General features: G+C 36.3%; 1 protein-coding gene across 1 annotated transcript in view; it reads right to left on the bottom strand.

Moving 5' to 3' along the window:
* LOC136838938 (ninein-like protein) overlaps window positions 1–21,121 on the bottom strand; it is a 171,671-nt gene that overhangs the window by 128,929 nt on the left and 21,621 nt on the right. The window contains exons 3-8 of the mRNA XM_067104632.1: window positions 11,137–11,242; window positions 4,581–4,742; window positions 4,203–4,298; window positions 3,368–3,481; window positions 1,353–1,487; window positions 407–516 (exon numbers count right to left, since the gene is read on the bottom strand). Coding sequence (XP_066960733.1) covers window positions 407–516; window positions 1,353–1,487; window positions 3,368–3,481; window positions 4,203–4,298; window positions 4,581–4,742; window positions 11,137–11,242 — 723 coding nt within the window. The remainder of the gene's footprint in view (window positions 1–406; window positions 517–1,352; window positions 1,488–3,367; window positions 3,482–4,202; window positions 4,299–4,580; window positions 4,743–11,136; window positions 11,243–21,121) is intronic.

The raw sequence follows: 21,121 nt of genomic DNA, 5'->3' as shown, positions 1-21,121 counted from the left end.
CTAGCCATTTTAAAAAATATACAACCACTTTAATTATGCAAATATATGAAAACAAAAGATTTCAACACAATTTTATATATATTGTATGATATGGCACTAATAACAAAATAATCTGCATACCATGAACGTTTTGTTAGCTCCATGGTACCTAGTTTTAAGATCACATACATTACAAAATCATACTGTACCTTTTTTTTCTAGCCCCCGCCACCTTTCAAAACCTATCACCACACAATGTTATAACAATGTTATAACAGGAGTGTGCAACTTTTTTGTTAAAAAAATACAAGACAATCAAAGCAATCTTGTAATCTGTAAGCAATAATTTGATCAAGCTGTAATACCTTGATCAAGCTGTAATACCCCTGTCATGTATATTTTGAGAAATATGAAAATCTGTACTCACCCTGTATTGTCAGGATCAACAGAAGAGAAGACACCAGATTCTGTACCTGTTCCACCACGCCGATCATCACTGACAGAACTCATGCGACTTAGAGGTGTACCAGGAACTTCCTAATATAAACAAAAATATTAACCCTTAAAATCAAATTCTGGTTATTAGGGTCATTCATATTTTCAACATGTTTCCCAGGAACAAAATAACTATATTTCTTTTTTGGGTTAATGTGCTTTAAAAAAAAAACATTAAAAGGAGAATAAGATGCTTTAATCAAATATTGAGCAGCATCAAAATGGTACAGCTTCTGGTGACTGGAGGGGAAGCACAATTCTAACAGTATAGTCAGGAAATGGACTATGTGAATTCTGAAGAGTAGGTATAAACTAAACACTGTGCATTCAATGTAAAAGATGGCATTATTAAAGATGCTCGAGAGTGCAAGACATATGGATTTTTTTTAATAATTATATGTTTCATTACAACACCTTTAATTTTGCTGACACTGAAATCCCAGTCACACCAACATTTATCAGGTCATGATTGGGGGGCATGTACTGCTTGGCCACCTTAGGAACTCAACTCCACCCTCCATCAGTGTTTCACAAGCATAGTTTTCCCTAATCCAGATGATTTTAAAATTCTTCATCGTAAAGACTTTTGATAGAAAAGATATACTATTTTTACTATGAGAAAAAAAGGACTAACTACAATTTGTTAGGCCAGCAGCTGGAGTGCATGGCTTCCAAGGTTCTGATGTCTAAAGTTATCAAAGCAGTGGGACAATGTATCTCTAGGCTCCCAATGATGGCAATGACTCAAGGATCTGGGGATCTTCAATGTAGAACAAAATATAGTTTTCATGGTTAGCTGGTAGCTTCGAAAAAACACTCAACTTTTTTATGTAATGAGACACACGCTCACACACCTAAACAGACTTGACAAAACTCACCTGGTGTTGAGATTCATCCAGTACAAGGGAAGTGTTTCCACTTGGTCCTCCATTTTGGAACATATGAAGGAATTCTTCAAAACTTATTCTACCATCGCCATCAACGTCCAACCGACTGAACAGCTGTTCTAAAACCTGTGAGATTTACAATACAGAAAAAATATGTACAGTATAACATTAGCCATGATGAAATCTGACTAACTACAAAAACTACTATAAGCTAGTAAGTTATAAAAGAATTAAAATAAACAGAACAAGAAAATTACTTAGACAAAGAGAAAACAATGTGAATACAATATCCTTAAAAAAAAGCATATAAAAATCTGTATACTTTACAAAAAAAGCCTGATACATTACAAAGTAAAAAAATTACAATTCAGTATTTCAGACCAACTAAAAATACACTACTAACTTATCAATACAGTAATATACATTTCTTGTATTTTCTACTGTAAAAATACAAGACAGATTAACCAGTTCGATTCCTGATACCTGATATAGACATCATCCACATTTAAGTCCTTAGCATATTTAAGACGTATGCAATGTAAAAAAAAATTGAAAAAATCAGCAGTCGAGATAAGGATAAATTTTGGCGAGTGTTCCTGATATTTTTTTTTATTACATATGGAACAAGTATGTTTGTTAGTTTTGAATAGTTTTAAATTTTTATTCTATACTGTAATTACATTAGTTTTTTTTTCTGAGAGAGAGATGCGAGGGGGACACTTGATTGAAGGCCACTTCACTTTACAGAAAAAGGGACGTTAGTGTACTCTATCTTTTTTTCATATTTGCCTTGCTATAACTACAACTTTTACACCGTAATAAGCAGGTAATTTATCTGTGTGGGATGGATAAAAAATTATGACATATCACAAATAGTTTTTTGGCAATTATCTTTTGGGGGAAAGTGCATAATTTTCTCATATTTTGTAATTTCTATTCATTATTCCACCTACATAAAGTTTTTGGGGGGGCTTTTTTTATGCAATCATTCAACTTCAAAATGAAACAAAACTGAGCAGTGTACCTTTAAAATTGTCAGAGCTACATGTCTTCAAACAAAAAAAGGTATAAACATTTTTGCACCTACTGCTAAAGTCACTGCCACTTCCCATTGACAATAGTTGTTTATAAGGGTCATAAGCGAAAGGGTTAAAAAAAAAACACTAACACAAACAACTAGCATAACTTATACTTAGTAAAAAACCCCAAAGTGACTAGCTATACTGCCAAGACAACATTAATTTTCCATAACAGCTTGGTAGTATACCTGTGCCACGATGTCACATAGAAACCACAACTCAAGATTGACTAATGGGTCTGGAATATCTCCCTCTACCTGAAATAAGATGTCCCTTTCAAAGGTGCCTGCCATGAGGAAACTAATTATTATGATACACATTTAAGCATCAAGGAAACTTCCACATTACTAAGAATTACTCTATATACCTTAAATTAAAAGTTCATAAAATCATCTTAATTTTCAAGTCTTACCAGTAAACATTAATTTCTAATTATAATGAATTTCATGACATTTACACACTAACACAGAGAAGAGGCACCATTAATTGAAGTATGAGAAAGTGTCATTACAATATTAAAAATCTGTGTCATTATAATATTAAAAAGCTAAAGTGATACAAAAAAAAGATGTTCACAGAAGTGATTTACAATATATAAAATGAGTCAAGATATAAGAGATTACTACCAGGGAGATGGAAACAGTGAAAAAACTCCTTTATAAACACACAGCAGTGAAAGAGTCTCCTTTACTATGTTAAGAGAATAAGCTAACTTACAGAGACACAACACTACATCTAATTGAGAATTTGGATATTGGTGCAGATTCTTTTCTTAATACATCTTCCCAAGTGGAAATGCTATATGGTTAATTCAATTTTTCAATATCCAAGTTACTAGGTAAAAATGGAACTGCTATTATTGCACTAACACTGCCTGCTTATCTGAATGAATGACAGCTTTGATGTAAGTTTATCAACACAGCTTACCTCATTAGCAACCTTTTCCATTCCAATTGCATGACAGACTGTAGCCAATTCATCCAAGGAAAGATAACCATCATGGCCAACACCGAGGCGCTGCCATGTGGCACGTAGGTATTCCTGTAATATGTTAATAATAATATGCATTCAACACATGCTGCTGTTAAGGAAATGCACCACATCCATTACAAACTGTCAATGAAATTAGAATGCATTTAGATCTCTGAAATACCAAAAACAAAAATGTGTATGTGTGTGTGTGTGTTGTGTGAAATATTCTGTGAAATATGCTAAAAAGCTTTTCATTTTTTCAAAATGTGTTGGTAAGTACAGTTTTAAAACATTTCTACCTGTTACAGCATAAAATTGGAAGAGGGAAATACTGTTTTCACTTTCATAAAACATGCACAATGAAGTGAATTGTATAATGGATAAAAATTAAAATAACAGCATTGATCAATGCAAGTCAAGAAGATTAGGAGTGGTATGCATTTAATCTCAATCTGATGATTAGTAACAATATGCATCTAATCTTCATGTATGATGTTTAAAGTGTTAATTTTCAGCTAAAACAACAAATCGATTATTAGATTTCTGCAATGGAAGTTCATTGTGTATGGCATACAAATGACTCCTATAGTTCAAGTTTATGAGAGATAAAGTTAATACTGTAGTAACAAAATGCTCAACTTTCACCAAAACTTGCTCAATAAGTAATAATTTATAACCTTAAGAGATTTCAAGAAATACACAACAAATTCAAACAAATGCAATGAAGTATACAGAGGTGCACAACTTTTAAACAAATGCAAGTTACAAGTTTAGTTCACATGACACTTACTTCTTCATTGTCTCCTGAGTATGAGAGGCTGGGTGGCTGACTACTAGCCTCTTGTACAACAGGCTCACTTAGTTTTTCCTCCAACTCTTCCAGGGGCTGTAAAGGACATATAAGATAAGTATTTTAGTTCAGAGCTCATAACACAAACATAACCACTGGAATAACTTAAATAAAAGTAACAAAACTTTATGTGTAAAGCACCTGATTTAAAAACATGTAAGATATCACAGTTTACTAACTCTCAGATCTTTCTACTTATGCAAAATACATGCAAGGTACAGATGTTTACATTTTAATACTGGACAACCATGGCAAAATGAACTCTAGAAAGCATTAGCACACACTCTATAACAGACAAAAGCCTATCCACAACACTACCTGAGTGACACAGATTTGAGAATCAGGTCTGCTTGCACCGTTATTTGATGTCAATGTTGCATTAGAGCAACCCTCCATAATGCCTTCCTCAGCTGTTCCATAAGAAGATTCTTCTGTACTCATATCTCCATGTGCAAGAATTGAGGTAGATGAAAGATGCTCCTAAATCAGCCAAGAAAGTAGAGGTCAAATTAAATTAATCTCTATTACATTCTGTGTTTAATGGCATTAAAATATCAGCTTTTTAGGATGCATCATAAAAAATTTTACATTTGCAAACAATACTAGGCTCCATGAACTGTCCACAAATTACATAAGTATCTACTTAACAGTTCACAGTACATCAAAATCAGATACAGTATATATATATATATATATATATATATATATATATATATATATATATATATATATATATATATATATATATATATATATATATATATATAAATATAATTAATGCCAACATTTATTTCTATATAAGTTTTGTCAGCTTTTAAAAGTGCATAAATACAGTACTGTACTGTATTTTCATTCTGATTAAACAGGTAAGGTGAATTCTTATATGGCATTTAATACAGGGCACAAGGAAAGATATTTTAGCACACTGAACTAAAAAACTTATTACTTCCCTTTCACATATAACACTTATTATGCAGTCTCAAAATTAACGCTTAATTTCTAGAGATGCAATTCTACTACTGTATTTAGAAATATTTGGTTTATGTAAAAGTTACTTCTTATAAAGACCATGTCAAACTGATATTTTCCAAACCAATTAAAAGAAAGATATATGCACAGTGAAGCAAAGTGTGCTCTGGTTTTCCCAATACAGTATCTACTTGGTGCCACCAATTTCTGCCACATAGAAATGCAACTTAGTAAGCAGGCCTAAGCATTATCTGAGCTGCTTATTTGCATACCCATAATCTATGTGAATAGTGCACTGTCCATTTACACAATATAATGAATATCTAAATACTGTACTATTTACTAGCAATTCCCAATCATTAACCTTATGCATTAATATAATGAAATTCACTAAAAAAGAATACACAGGTAATATCTAAACCACTTGCCCATAAAGAGTATTCAAAATTATAGCAAGCATTGTATTTTTCACTAAGATAGCAGCCATACACATATAATAAACTGCTAAACATTCTCAGATACAAAAACCAACATCATTCTACTACTAACATCAGAGAAGAAATGATATAGTAGCATTAAAAACTACTGGGTACTATAATAACTATCAATTATAACATTTTCTAGTACTGTACAAATAATCTTGAACAAAGTAATACTGTACTGTACTGTACACATTACATTTCCAGTCACAACATATTAATGGCAACAGTACAGAATTTACTTTAAAAAATTGCCAATAAAATACTGTAATGAAAAGTAAATACAGGCAGTTCCCAAGTTAAGGCGATCTTGACATAAGCTGATCCAATCTTACGATGCTTTCGAAAATATTCATAAAAAAAAATCTGTGTCCGACTTAAGACGAAAATCCAAAGTTAAGGCAATGTTAGGCTGGGTGCTAGTTTTTGAGCTCCCTCATGTAAATAAGTAAGTTTCACCATCCTTCCAGTGTGTAAGCCAACCACAGGATTAAAGGTAAGGCTTTCATCACTTTTTCACTTTTATAATCAAAGTTAAGATCTGACTTAAGTCGCACCTCAGGAATGGATCTCCACCTTAACTCAGACACTGCCTGTACTGTTAATGTAAGCAAAAAATATATAAATCAGATACAAAAGTATCAACACTGATTTTCAAGCTGGCAGGACTAAAATGATCATGACTACTGAATGGTCGTAAACTGGAAGGAAAAAGGAAATGGCATCAATAACAAAATTAAGAGGTCAATCAAAAATCATTGCAAGAATGCACTACATATGGACTCAACAAAATCATGGAAACTGCTAGATCTACTTTTCCTGTACTCTGATAAAGAAATGACCCTTGAAAAGAGGGAACAGTTTCTACAAACACCGTTTCTACACGTGACACGACTAATTTCCTTAAATATAAATAGTGGAATCCAAAAGCATACCACTACAAAGGTGCACTAGCCTTTATAATAGTTAAACAATCATGCAATAATTTTCTACTTCTACAATTCCACTAATTTATTCAATAACTATAACAGTTTATGACAGAGTACACAAGCACTATATATTAACACAGGTGCTGGAAGAAAACTGCAGATGAGAAAATTCCCTAGACTAAAGAAATAAAATGTCCTTTATCAAAGATGACACTCTTCAAGAAACAGCAGGTAATACCTGTGCTGAACCATCCTCAATTAAAAATCAGTAATCAACCCTACTTAATCAAGCCAGTATTGCTAAACAAATTTCCCTGGTTCATGTTCACTGTTCTGCGGGAACACCTCTTCTCCACAAGTGCAAATAAAAAAAAGTCAGAAATAACTTCTCATTGGTTGTACTTCATATATTAACAATGATTTATGCATGAAATTTAAGCAGTCAAGCCAAGCACTGGGGAACTTTTGGCCATCCAGTGTTTAGGACATTGAAAAGCATTGAAAAGAGAAAGTTGGAGTAGGGAGTAGTTGGACAGACATATACATATCTAGACAGAAAACATTGGAGGTAAAGTACAAGGATGTTAAGGTGGAACTTGGAAGAAACCATATACAGTAGTTGCACTAAGAATAAGTTTGAAAGGTTGGACAGTAAGACTGAAATAAAGAAGCACGAATGGAGGTAAAGTACAAGGCTAAAAAGTGGGTGCAGCTAGAGGCTGAAGGGAACTGCAAACACCTTTTAATAATGTCTACAGAGCAACATGCAAGGTGCACCGATGGCATTATCCCCTCCAAAAGGAGGCGGTCTGCCTTGTGTGAAATATAATTTGTGTGTGCGTGTGTGTGTGTATGTGTGAGAGAGAGAGAGAGAGAGAGAGAGAGAGAGAGAGAGAGAGAGAGAGAGAGAGAGAGAGAGAGAGAGAGAGAGAGAGACTGCCTATGTGCATTGGGCAGCACACTGTAGGTGGTACTGAAGGTTCTTTGCACTTTCCCTTTGGCCTCTAGCTGTACTGATTTCTGCCTTTTACTTTTCATCCATTCCCACCAGTATCTCCCCACCAGCTGTCAATCCATTTTCAACTTACCTCTTCCTCCAACTTCCACCCTATTTGGGGACTAAACCAATGGGAAAGCTCTTTGAGAGTTTTGTATTCCACCAATCAATATTACCTTTACTAAGAATGTTAATACTCTTCTTACTGCCTCTCAGTTTCTGTCAGTCCTGTAAGAACTAAGGTTCTCAGCTCAACTGTGAGATTTAACTACTTTTTGCAACTAACATCTGGCTTCACAAACTATTGTCACCAAGGTATAAGAAAAGTTTTAATTTCTCCAAGGTTTGCACTTCCACCAATGCAACATCTCAGTATCTTTAGCCTTTACCTCTTCATATACAAGGCAGTCATTTGAAATAAATACTCTATTCAAAACTCAGCAGTCTTCAGTTGCTTCTGTGGTACCATCTGTTACATTCAGTGCGAACAATTAATTCTACCACCACCAACACCACCACAACTATTGCATCCACATCATCACTTTCCAGAATGCACCTGCTCCTCTGCTTCCTTTTCTGTCACCATAAGCTTTGTTTTGCCCATACAGTACAGACTTTTAAATCTTCTTTTTTCATTCCTCTCTCTCTCTCTCCATCTTACAATAATTTTTAAGGCCTTTTCTTTCAATTTGTCTCTTAACCCAAGCTCGACCACTGACAATAGTTACCTGGACCCCACCTGGTGCACTCTTTTGAAGCTTCCTCAATTACTGTGATAAATAGTAGAGGACTCAGTGCTAATCCATAATGATTAGCAATATCTGCCTCAAATTCATCTTCATGCCACCATATTTGCTCAAGACTTTGTGATATAAAATAGTACATCATTTGCTACATGAATTTTGCAATTATGAATTTTTGTACTTTGTTGAATTCACTTACATGAGGTATATGGCTGTTACAGTTTGGTTTGTGTGGCTAACTATAGATGGTACTAAAGGTTCTACTGCTTTCTGCCATTTTTATCTGTTCCTTTCAATCTCTTCCTTGCTAGGTATCAAAATTCTTTAACTTTATCTGGATGAAATGTTCACCTCACATTTAAGAATGAATCCTTCAAACAAGCCTAATCGGTTTAAAAATATAGATCAACTCTCATTTAATTTATTATTATAATCAATAATAATCTTACATGTTCCTTGTACAAAGTTTTGCTTTCCATACTTCCCATTTCAAAGTTTGACTTCTTTTAACTTCACCTGCTCTTATTTTAATTTCCTATTTCATGACAAATCCTTGATGCAAGCCTTATGACAATATTAAAATAAAAGGCCTCTTGAATCTCTAAATTTCCTTAAGACTTTGGATATACTTACTCCTGTAAACACTGACTCCAAACAAAAAATACAAGAAGAGACTAACCTTCCAGGGTGGGATTTGTACATATGCATGTTAGGCTCCAGTGTAAGGGCCGTAAACCACAAAATCGTGAAAGTGGCCAAGTGTAAGGAAATAAAAAGACTAAGAGATCTTTGTTGGCTTAACAGAAAGTACATATGTATCACATGGATTTAGATAAAAAATATAATAGTAACAACAACAGAGCTGGCAACATAAGATGAATATATGTCCTTCAAGGATCAATTTAACCCTTTACTGTTTATTAGTAATATAAGAATATAGGGCTGGCCCAAGTGCTATAATATGAAAATGACCTAGGGGTTAACAGGGAAATCAGAGACCTAAGAAATCTTTAAAAGATGGTCGAATGGAATGGAGAAGAAAATTGACAATCTGTGTAAGAAAAATGAAGATTATATTGACTAAAAGGAAGACAAGGAAATGCTACATTCCAGAGTGGCCATGTGGATGCAGCAGGAGAGATGAGTTGAATTTGCTACAGTGCACAGTGTAATGAATCAAATGTAAAAGATGATGTCTGACAGAAGTTAAAGTTTGTAAAACTTACATGAAATTATGGAGTTTTGATCCCTAATATGTGCATGAAGAATTTCAAGATCGTAAAACTTAAATAGAGTTATGGAGTTCTGATAACTAATACGTATATGAAGAGTTAAATGTAAAGACTTTGGTGCTATTGGATCATTTTATAGTGGAAGACAGACCTGAAAGATAAACAATTTTCATGCTAAGTGGAGGACACATTTAAACGATGAAACTTTTCTGTCTGGATTACACAGAATGACACAGAATAACTACTGTTAAGTACATTTGTGATGTGAACTTGAGCCTATCCTTCTCTACACACAAGACATGAGCACTTATAAATAAAGCCAATGAAAGAGATTCTAAAGAAGAATGACAAAAAAAAAAAAAAAAATGCTAAGATTCAAGGCTGGAGTGCACTATAGGATTAAAGACATTACATACAAAGATGTAGTCTTCTGAGGCTAGAAAATAGTTAAGAGATTTCAAAGACCAAGATAGTTGGCCACATGATGAGAAACAAGTAATGATCAGTTACAGAAGTGCAGGATGCTAAACAATTTAAAGGCCCAAAATATATCCAACCCCCCAAAACAGACTACTTGAAAAACAATTTAATGTGGACAGATGGATGAGACCTGAGATACAATAAAGGATAGACAAAAGCAAAATGTACAAGTGATCAAATTTCAGGGAGAAGGTGAAGAACTCATATAGAACATATAACAAAAGTTTATACAGCAAACAATCCAGAATATGGAGCAGTTGAAATGTGAGCCTGTCTAATTTCTTTGGGAGGAAAAAATAACCTCTGGTGTAAATTGAACTTTTAAAATCACCACTTTTTAAAATGAAATTGCAGTAAAGATAATGAATACATGACGTACACCACCACAGTCCATTGGTGAATGACCTGGGTGTTATCCACTTTGAAGGTCATACCTCAATTTGTAATAGGTACACTCACAGTTTTAATCCTTAGCCTGATGATTTTTTTTTTTGCTGTTACATTGCCAGCTCATCATTTTAGTTTAATATAATAACATAATTCCAAAAAGGTAAACATTCACAATCCATAAATGATTTGTCAAGGAGAAAATTACTGTACATACTCACTGTATATGGTAGTTTGTATATATACTTAGCAGAAAAAGAACCAGCCCTTAAAGAAACCAATAAATTTTGATTTTTAAACCAGTCTTACCTCAGCAAGCTTATGAAGACTGAAATACTGTACATGCAGAGGGCCTAAACTAAGCCCCATCACCACCAGCATGACTACTATGACAATTTACAGGGATTCCTTACAAGCTAAATGATACAAGACCACATTGGAGTAGGTTTCAACTTGGCAACTATGTTTGTCTGATACCGTCTGAAAATACTGCAAAACACTTTCTATTGGTTAGATACACATTTGGCAATACTCATTATTTTGTGGTACAGTACACATGTGTATGGCAAGAAAAGCAACACAAATGCAGTCTCACTTCCATGCAGTATCAGAAAAACATCAACCATATTGAGAACTTCCTTAGAACATGCACCCTCACCTGTTCAGAGAGGAGGAAAATAAAGACTTCTCTAAATTCATCAAAGGTTACATCTTGTAACGGATCATCGATAGTCTTTGGTGTGTATGGGCCACACACCTTGAGCCTGAGGGGAAATGTATCAACTTTCTAGTACTAGGTCCTACTTTCACAAACTACAGTAATGAGCTTTTTAAGATTACTAAGTAATATTCATCAATATTTAACAAATATAATTAAATTATGCTAAGGGTCCCACAAATGTCATGTTAGTTATTTATATATTATAATACTACAGTTCTTCCAGTTTTGGTCATTATTACTACACTTCAATAACTTATCTAGTATTTATTGTGTAAACTAAAGGAATACTACACATTTAGGTTGTATTGAGCCTCAAAAATATCTTACATATTTAAGCAGAACAAAAAGACAATTCCCTTTTCAAGCTGGAGCACCAAGAAAAGAACCACAAGGTAAAATTCTAGATTTTTCAAAGCATAAAACATCAAGATACCAGTACTGTAATCATAACGACAGTTCACAAAAAAGTTACAATAACTTATTCCAAGGACCAACAGACCCCTCAAAACATCCTATACTTGCAAGAAATCTGGAATGTTCTATACACGTGAATACCATATTCCATAAAAATTTTCTTAAACTTGTTTTTAGTAAAAGAGAGAGAGAGAGAGAGAGAGAGAGAGAGAGAGAGAGAGAGAGAGAGAATGCAATTTCTCCTTTAATCTAAAAGTGTCAACATAATATCAACTGGCCTACCATACTTTTAGTATAATTTGGTACCAAAACTGAGGAACACATGACAACTCTCCTTAATTCCATGCACTGCAAATGAATTTTACTTTAAAATACTGATTCTTTATGTTTGACTTTTATATGGTTGTAAATACTACTTGTATGTTTGCTTCACAACCCTAATAAGTCTGAATGAAAAAAACTTTCCTTTTTTGACTAAATATAATCCAGGATACTATGCAGTACGTAAGTTTGAAAAACTATCATTACTGGTTCAAGACATAAATTTTCATCAATCTTATGAGTAACTACCAAAGAATATCCAGTGATTCTAGCAGGCTACAACACTTAATTCAATCTTATCTCAATTCATCAACTCTTCACATAATGTACATCCTGCAAAAGTTGCCCAAAATATGTGATAAATCTGAGAAACAGAGCTCATTTTCCATACTATGTCACTAATCATCACACACAGTACAAAAGTTCGACATCATCTTGCTTAAGATGGTAAGCTATTAAGAATACTAAATCTTCCTAATTCATATATGTTTTTTGGATGACGACAATTTTATTTCTACATTTCCACCTCCGCTACTTAGTCTTACCATTAACCGAATCACAAATACAACCTTCATGTTTCCAAATAAGTAGTTTTCCAAATAACATCCTGTGAAAATCCACATACACAGTAACATATAATAATTTAATTTGTGATTACACCAAATTTCCTCTTACACTTTCCATGTCTACTACATTTTGTACAAGCAGAAACTTATTTTGTAAATTTTAATGACTGTCACAAACTTTGGCAAATTCAGCCTTCCTCCTCTTTCAAGGAAACAGCAATACATAGCTCTACCTGTGATAACTCTTGGGGCATAATGCCTGTGGACATTACCAAAAGTTCTTGTCAGTAAACATTCAGAATCAGCCCCCCTCATAGCTTTCTGTCATTTGCCTTTAATTTACAGCACTTTCTCCCAACCTTCCCCAGCCTCTCCAGCTACTCTTACCCCTGTAAATTTTTACCATACAAAATTTAGGATTCTGACTTGATTTGGTTAAACTATTTTACAGTAATAATAATAATAATAATAATAATAATAATAATAATAATAATAATAATAATAATAATAATAATAATAATAATAATAATAATAATAATATGAACAGGAATAAAGGATACCAACAGAACAAACTATACATTCAACTAAGAGGGGAAGACAACCACCAGGAAATTCCTGAAGCCAAACCAAGTAAGAGACTCTGGGAAAACATATGGAGCAATCTGGTATCACACAACAAACATGCAACATGGCTCCAGGAAGTCAAGGCAGAAGAAATGGGGAGAATAAAACAGATTCACCGAGATCACAACAGGCACAGTCAGACACCAACTAAAGAAAATGCCCAATTGGAAAGCCCTATGCCCCAATGAAGTCCATGGATACTGGCTCAAAAACTTCAAGGCCCTACACCCACGAATAGCAGAACAACTCCAGCATTGTATCACAAACCACCATGCACCCAAATGGATGACCACAGGGAGAATATCCTTAGTACAGAAAGACAAGAACAATGGAAATACAGCAAGTAACTACAGGCCTACCACCTGCCTACCAATAATGTGGAAGTTACTAAAAGGTGTCATCAGTGAAAGGCTATACAACTACCTAGAGGATAGAAACACCATCCCCCACCAACAGAAAGGCTGCATTAGGAAGTGTAGGGGCACAAAAGACCAGCTCTGATAGACGAAATGGTAATGAAGAATAGTAAGAGAAGAAGAACCAACAAAAGCATGGCATGGATTGACTACAAGGAAGCCTTCGACATGATATCGCACACGTGGTTTATAGAAGGCCTGAAAATATACAGGGCAGAGGAAAACACCATCAGCTTCCTAAAAAACACAATGCGTAACTGGAATACAGCACTTGTAAGCTCTGGGACAAGATTAGCAGAGGTTAACATCAGAGAGGGATCTTTCAAGGCGACTCACGGTCCCCTCTACTCTTCGTAGTAGCCATGATTCCCATGACAAAAGTACTGCAGAAGATGGATGCTGGGTACCAACTCAAAAAAGGAGGCAACAGAATTGTCTGATGTTCATGGACGACATCAAGCTGTATGGTAACAGCATCAAGGAAACAGATACCTTAATCCAGACTGTAAGGATTGTATCTGAGGGACATCAGGATGGAGTTTGGAATAGAAAAATGTGCCTTGGTCAACATACAAAAATGCAAAGTGACAAGGACTGAAGGGATAAAGCTACCAGACGGGAATACCAACAAACTCATAGATGAGACAGGATACAAATACTGTACCTGGGGATAATAGGAGAGGATATAAAACATCAAGAGATGAAGGACATGATCAGAAAAGAATCCATGCAGAAACTTAAGGCGATACTCAAGTCAAAATTCAATACCAGAAACAAGACAAAAGCCATAAATACATGGGCAGCACAGTACCAGTAATCAAATACAGCGCAGGCTTAGTGGAGTGGACGAAGGCTGAACTCTGCAACATAGGCCAGAAAACTAGGAAATACATGGCAATACACAAAGCACTAAAACCAAGAGGAAATACAGACAGACTATACATAACACAAAAGGAAGGGGGGGAAAGGGCTACTAAGCATAGAGGACTGCATCAACATAGAGAGCAGAGCACTGGGGCAATATCTGAAAACCGGTGAAGACAGGTGGCTAAGGAATGCGTGGGAAGAAGGACTGATAAAAGTAGACGAAGACCCACAAATATACAGAGACGGGAGAATGAAAAACAGAACAGAGGAATGGCACAACAAATCAATGCACAGACAGCACATGAGACACACTAAAGAACTGGCCAGCGATGAAACATGACAATGGCTACAGAGGGGAGAACTCAAGGACACAAAAGGAATGCTAACAGCAGCACAAAATCAGGCCCTAAGAACCTGATATGTCCAAAGAACACTAAACGGAAATAACAGGAAGTTAAATATGAAAGACGAGACCACAAACCACACAGCAAGTGAATGTCCAGCACTTGCACAGAACCAGTACAAAAAGAGGCATGATTCAGTAGCAAAAGCCCTCCACTGGAGGCTGTGCAAGAAACACCAGCTAGCTTGCAGTAATAAGTGGTACAAACACCACCTTGAGGGAGTGATAGAAAATGATCATGCAAAGATCCTCTGGGACTATGGTATCAGAATAGATAGGGTGATATGTGCCAATGCACCAGACGTGATGTTAATTGACAAAATCAAGAAGAAAGTATCACTCATTGTTGTTGCAATAGCATGGGATACCAGAGTAGCTGAGAAAGAAAGAGAAAAAATTATAAGTATCAAAGCCTGAAAATAGAAATAAGAAGGATAGGGATATACCAGTGATCCCTGAAAAGGAATCTGGAAATTGTACCCATAATCATGCAGGAATAATAATAATAATAACTAATAATGCAACCCCGAACCCCACACTATAAAAACCACCCAGTAATAGGATGACTGAAACCTCAAATAATAATAATAATATAAAACCTCAACTTAGTGGACTTCTCCAATTATCAGCTACCATATTATGACTTGTTTTATTCTGCATGGGAAGAAGGACTGATAAAAGTAGACTAAGACCCACAAATATACAGAGACGGGAGAATGAAAAACAGAATAGAGGAATGGCACAACAAACCAATGCACAGACAGCACATGAGGCACACTAAAGAACTGGCCAGCGATGAAACATGGCAATAGCTACAGAGGGGAGAACTCAAGAAGGAAACAGAAGGAATGCTAACAGCACAAGATCAAGCCCTAAGAACCAGATATGTCCAAAGAACACTAGGCGGAAATACAGGAAGTGCAATATGAAAGACGAGACCATTAACCACATAACAAGCGGATGTCCAGCGCTTGCACAGAACCAGTACAAAATGAGGCATGATTCAGTAGCAAAAGCCCTCCACTGGAGGCTATGCAAGAAACACCAGCTAGCTTGCAGTAATAAGTGGTACAAACACCAACCTGAGGGAGTGATAGAAAATGATCATGCAAAGATCCTCTGGGACTATGGTATCAGAATAGATAGGGTGATATGTGCCAATACACCAGATGTGATGTTAATTGACAAAATCAAGAAGAAAGTATCACTCATTAATGTTGCAATAGCATGGGATACCAGAGTAGCTGAGAAAGAAAGAGAAAAGAATTATAAGTATCAAAGCCTGAAAATAGAAATAAGAAGGATAGGGGATATACCAGTGGAAATTGTACCCATAATCACAGGAACACTAGGCATGATCCCAAGATCCCTGAAAAGGAATCTGGAAAAAGTATATGCCGAAGTAGCTCCAGGGCTCATGCAGAAGAGTGTGCTACTAGAAACAGCGCAAATAGTGAGAAAAGTGATGGACTCCTAAAAAGGTAGGATGCAACCCGGAACCCCACACTATAAAAACCACCCAGTCAAATAGGATGACTGTGATAGAAAAAAAAATAATAATAATAATAATAATATAAAACCTCAACTTAGTGGACTTCTCCAATTATCAGCTACCATATTATGACTTTTATTCTGTGCTACAACTTTAGATATGATACCATTTTAGATACTGTACATCTTGCAAACTGAATGTTAACTGTAAATCACAGGTTAGTTTATGTTAGGGACTACATGCAATTCCTGTTAGCTGTAAGACAGCTAGAAAATATTCATGTGCAGGATATAATATAGGGTCTTTGTTACTTAAACTGTTAATTATCCGAAAGGCCAGACCCCAAACCATCTGCTAAGTTCAGGTGTAATAATAATCTTGTGATACATCAATTTGCAAGCTCTGTGTTTTCATTGAAATACTCAGACAGTCTATAGGTGTTCCTACTAATTTCTCCCCTTGTTGGATTTTCCCCTCACACTGTAGATGGTGCTTATGTTTCTTCATGGTATTCTCTATGCCTTCAACTGTAATGTACAGTATTGCCTTCTGCACATCACTTCTTACCCATTCCCTTTGTCTTCTCCCAACCTAGTTATCCATCTTAAACTCTCCACCGGTTCAGATAATCCCTAAAAGGAGACTCTGGTCTTGTAAAATAACAAATTCTATTAAGTAATTTGTATTTTTCCTAGGTTTACAAACCAGAGCCTTTTATATAGGAGGATCCTTAGCATGAGCTGGAATGGTCACTGAACTTTGTAACAGGGTTTTAACCTACTATCACCTGCCACTCTTCCTTTGGCCACGGGGACAAAGCAGGGTGGTTGAGGTGGGAATAGATAAATGGCTGTGATTTGTATATGTAATAATACAAATTCCTTTAAAATATTTATTTGTTTCTACAGAAATACAAAACACTGCCTTTTACATAAGACTTACTCCTTAGGTGGGAGGTTGTCTCTGACAACTGACTGGAGTTGAATCCTACAAGGAGTTGTCACACTCCTTGCAATGCATGCAGGCAAGGGGTGAAATGACTCCTGTAACCTCCTATTCAGTCTGCCATTGGGGATAACAGAGTGGTAGGGCCTTGGTCATGAGTGAGACACTGAGCCAGGGAGAGAATTCACTCAATTAGGGGAAAGAATCCAGACCCATGAAAACCCCCTTGTAAGGGAGTTCAAGTCAGAAGAAGGTACAGGCAGTCCCTGGTTATCGGTGGGGTTCCGTTTCTGAGGGTGTGATGATAACCGAAAATCACCGCTAACTGAAAGTCAGCGATTTTTGGGGCTTACCGGCGCCGAAAAGTGCCGATTTTTGATTATTGGCACCTCTGTTAGGTATGTATTGGCACTAATACCCAATTATTGGCGCCGATAAGCGGAAATCGCCGATTTTCAGCACCAAAAATTGCCAATTTTCATAGCTAGACAAGCGCCATAAAACCAGATCGCCGTTAACCGAGCCCGCCGTTAACCAGGGACTGCCTGTAGCTCATTCTGGCAAATATGAACTGATACGTGATGGGTTCAGAATCTAGCTCTGCCCACACCCAGCGTCCCTTATTAAAATGGAGGGCAGAGGGAGATGCATCTTAGGATCTATATACTAAGACTGGGTACTCAAAGTGTAGTTACCTGTATTTGGTCTGATTCCAAAAGATACTTTGGCCTAGATGCTACTCCAAGAAGAAGGAAGGGAAAAAAGTGAGTCCAGTGAGTCCACTCACTCCACATTCACAAACCAAGACTTTCATGAAGCTCCAGTACTTAGGCAAGATACTTTTCTGTCTGAAAGGAGTTGAGTGCTTACTCAACTTGTTGAACAACACCGACAGAGAAGGATAATGTGTCCAGGGACTTGTGGGTGACATCCCTCTGGCAAAATGAGGTAAAGATTGTGTCTAAGCCAGTCATCTGCTCTCATTACCTGTTAAGCAGAGAAATTCTTCTAAAAGGTTAAGGTCAGCCCTCACCTGACTTCATGGGCTCATGCATGAGTTAGCAGAAGGATGTCGTCCTCAAAGGAATCAAAAGATCTTGATTACCTTACAGCCATAAAAACATAAATTTTCATAATAAAATTTATTATTTGGATACTTACCTACTGTTGAAGTTAGCTTACATCTCCACGCCGATAGGCGAGTCAGCATTCTAACAAAAGATTGAATGGCTGCCCAGATGAGTGTCTAGTTTACCTGTTCTCCACCAGGTGTTTCGAATGTTTAAGCTCTTGTCAGAGTTCTCCTTGACAGGCCACTAAGTTGTGGGGAGGCTGGGTGGGGTCTACTTTAACAGTAGGCAAGTACAGGCAGTCCCCGTTTATCGGTGGGGGTTCCGTTCTGAAGCTGTGACAGTAAGGGAAAATCACCAATAACTGAAAATCGGCAATTTGCACCAATAACCTGGAATTGGAACCTCTGTTAGGTATGTATTGGCGCCAATACCCAATTATCGGTGCCGATAAGCGGAAGTCAGCAATTTTCGGCTCCAAAAATCACTGATTTTCGTCGCTAGACAAGTGCTGTAAACCCAGATCGCCAATAACCAAGCCCACCGATAACCAGGGATTGCCTGTATCCAAATAATAAATTTCATCATGAAAATTTATATTATTTGGGATGAATCTTACTGTTTAATTTAGCTGATTCCCACATTGCGAAGTGGGTGATGGGTAGTGCAGCTACACAAAATCTGCTCAGCCAATTGAGCTAAAGGTTTCTTGCATGAAACCCAAAGCTTTATTACCTGATCTGGAGTCCATTCTGGATCTTACTGCCACCAGAAGTAGGATTCCATTCAGGGGGCAAGGCTCTAACATGTGTGCAACGAAGAGCAGCCTTGCAGAGAAAGCCACTTCAATTTAGCTACAATGAAACAGGCAGTGTGAGGGGACCCCTGTGCCTGGGTCCAAAAGCCTACAAAATGAGTCACTAAAAATAAATACCTTTACAATATAAAGGTAAACTCCTATACAATACATGTACCTTTATGCCACCCCAAAATACGAAAACCCAGGATTTAAAACAAAGCCTAAAAGATTGCTCTTTTCTCGGTTCAGGAAAAGACTTACCCGCTATTAGTAGCGGACCAAGGGTTTCACTGTTTCAAACATGATCCTGCATACTTACGGTATTGAACGGCAAACCAAACTGCACCATTTCTGCGTTGCATTAAACCAACCCTCATGCGACAATTTGTCATCAAACTAAATGAGGTAGCGACAAGTCTCACATTATGAATACATGTATTTACCTTCAACAAAGGTAAATGGAATGGAGCTAGTTCTCATGCACTTACCCAATCAAATACGTCACAGAGAACCTCATATTCTTTGACAAAGACATTCTAGGTTTCCAAAACCAAAAAGTAAAAGGTCAACTTTGCCTCTTCCAGGCTTAACCTTTGACAAAGACATCTATGTTTTCTAAAACCACAAAACAAAATGTTAACACTTGACATGGACATCTACATTTTCTAAAACCACAAAACAAAAGGTAAATTTGCCTCCTCCAAGCTTAACCTTTGACATAAATATCTAGATTTTCTAAAACCACCAAACCAAATGTTAACTTCGCCTTCTCCAGGCTTAACCTTTGACAAAGACATTCTAGGTCTCTAAAACCACAAAATAAAAGGTTAACTTTGACTCTTCCAGCCTTAACCCTTGACAAGGACATCTATGTTTTCTAAAATCACACAACAAAAAGGTTAATTTTACCTCCTCCAGGCTTAACCTTTGCCACAGATGCTCTACATTTTAAAATCACAAAAATAAAAGGTTAGCTTCAATCTCATTCTCAGCTATAATGCAAAAGATCAAATAGCAATCCCTTACAACAGCCTTAAGAAAAGTGTTTACAATAAATTTACTCTTCTGATAGTACTAAATAATAGAAGTTTTCATAATAAATAATTCAATGGAACTCATTTTGATTATCAAAAGAATCTGCAGATAAACTTTTGACCTGCGTCTAAATCCAGACAGAGATCGATAAAGTATTGAGTTGAAGGAGCTTCCATCTCAACCGATTTCAAAACCTTACGGTGCTGATCATCAGCTAATAGCATGAGGCAATACCAAGGAAAGTTTAGAACGATAACCTTGAAAGTAGACAATGAAAAGTCTTACTATATCCCAGAGAGCAGAGAAACAAGACATTTTTATTATAATAAAATAAAATTTTATATATACTTACCAAGTAACTACATAGATATTAGTTTCTAAATATCACAGCAGCTTAAATTTTGAAATTTGTGGTAGCACTTCCATTGTTTTGGTGTAGGTAACTCGCCCCGCCCACTTTCGAGGAAGAATAGGTACAACACAGCTGAAGAGCTCAATTAGTTTGTGCCCTATGTTCATGAGAGAGGAGTGAGGGCTCCAGTCATGTAGTTACTTGTTAAGTATATATAAAACTTTTTTTTATTATAAAAATGTTTTCATATAAGTAACTTACCAAGTAACAACAAAGCTGAATCCCACATTGACAGGAGGGATACATGGACATAAACTACTCAAAAACACTCAGTAATGGAGATGAATTTGAAATAGAAAGGTAGCCAGCATTGGTGAAATGCCTGTTGTAACCTTACCTGGTGAGAGAGCTACACCAGGAAGATGCTACCTCTGGTCGGTGCTCATCTCAACCCATAGTGGCGTGGCGGTAAAGCTGTGGGGTGCCTCTACTTCAGTGAGAGCTTTGCAGCTGAGGAGTACTCCAGTGGCTGCCAAAGCTTTACAATATAAAAACAAGTGCCCTTGCCCTGGGCACAGTACCACAAAAAACAACCAGATAACTCAATTATCTACACAT

Source organism: Macrobrachium rosenbergii, chromosome 5 (genome assembly GCF_040412425.1).
Source record: "Macrobrachium rosenbergii isolate ZJJX-2024 chromosome 5, ASM4041242v1, whole genome shotgun sequence".
In the NCBI taxonomy this organism is placed as follows: domain Eukaryota; kingdom Metazoa; phylum Arthropoda; class Malacostraca; order Decapoda; family Palaemonidae; genus Macrobrachium; species Macrobrachium rosenbergii.
The sequence above is the reverse complement of the archived record's forward strand: the minus strand, read 5'-3'. Positions and strand labels throughout refer to the sequence as shown.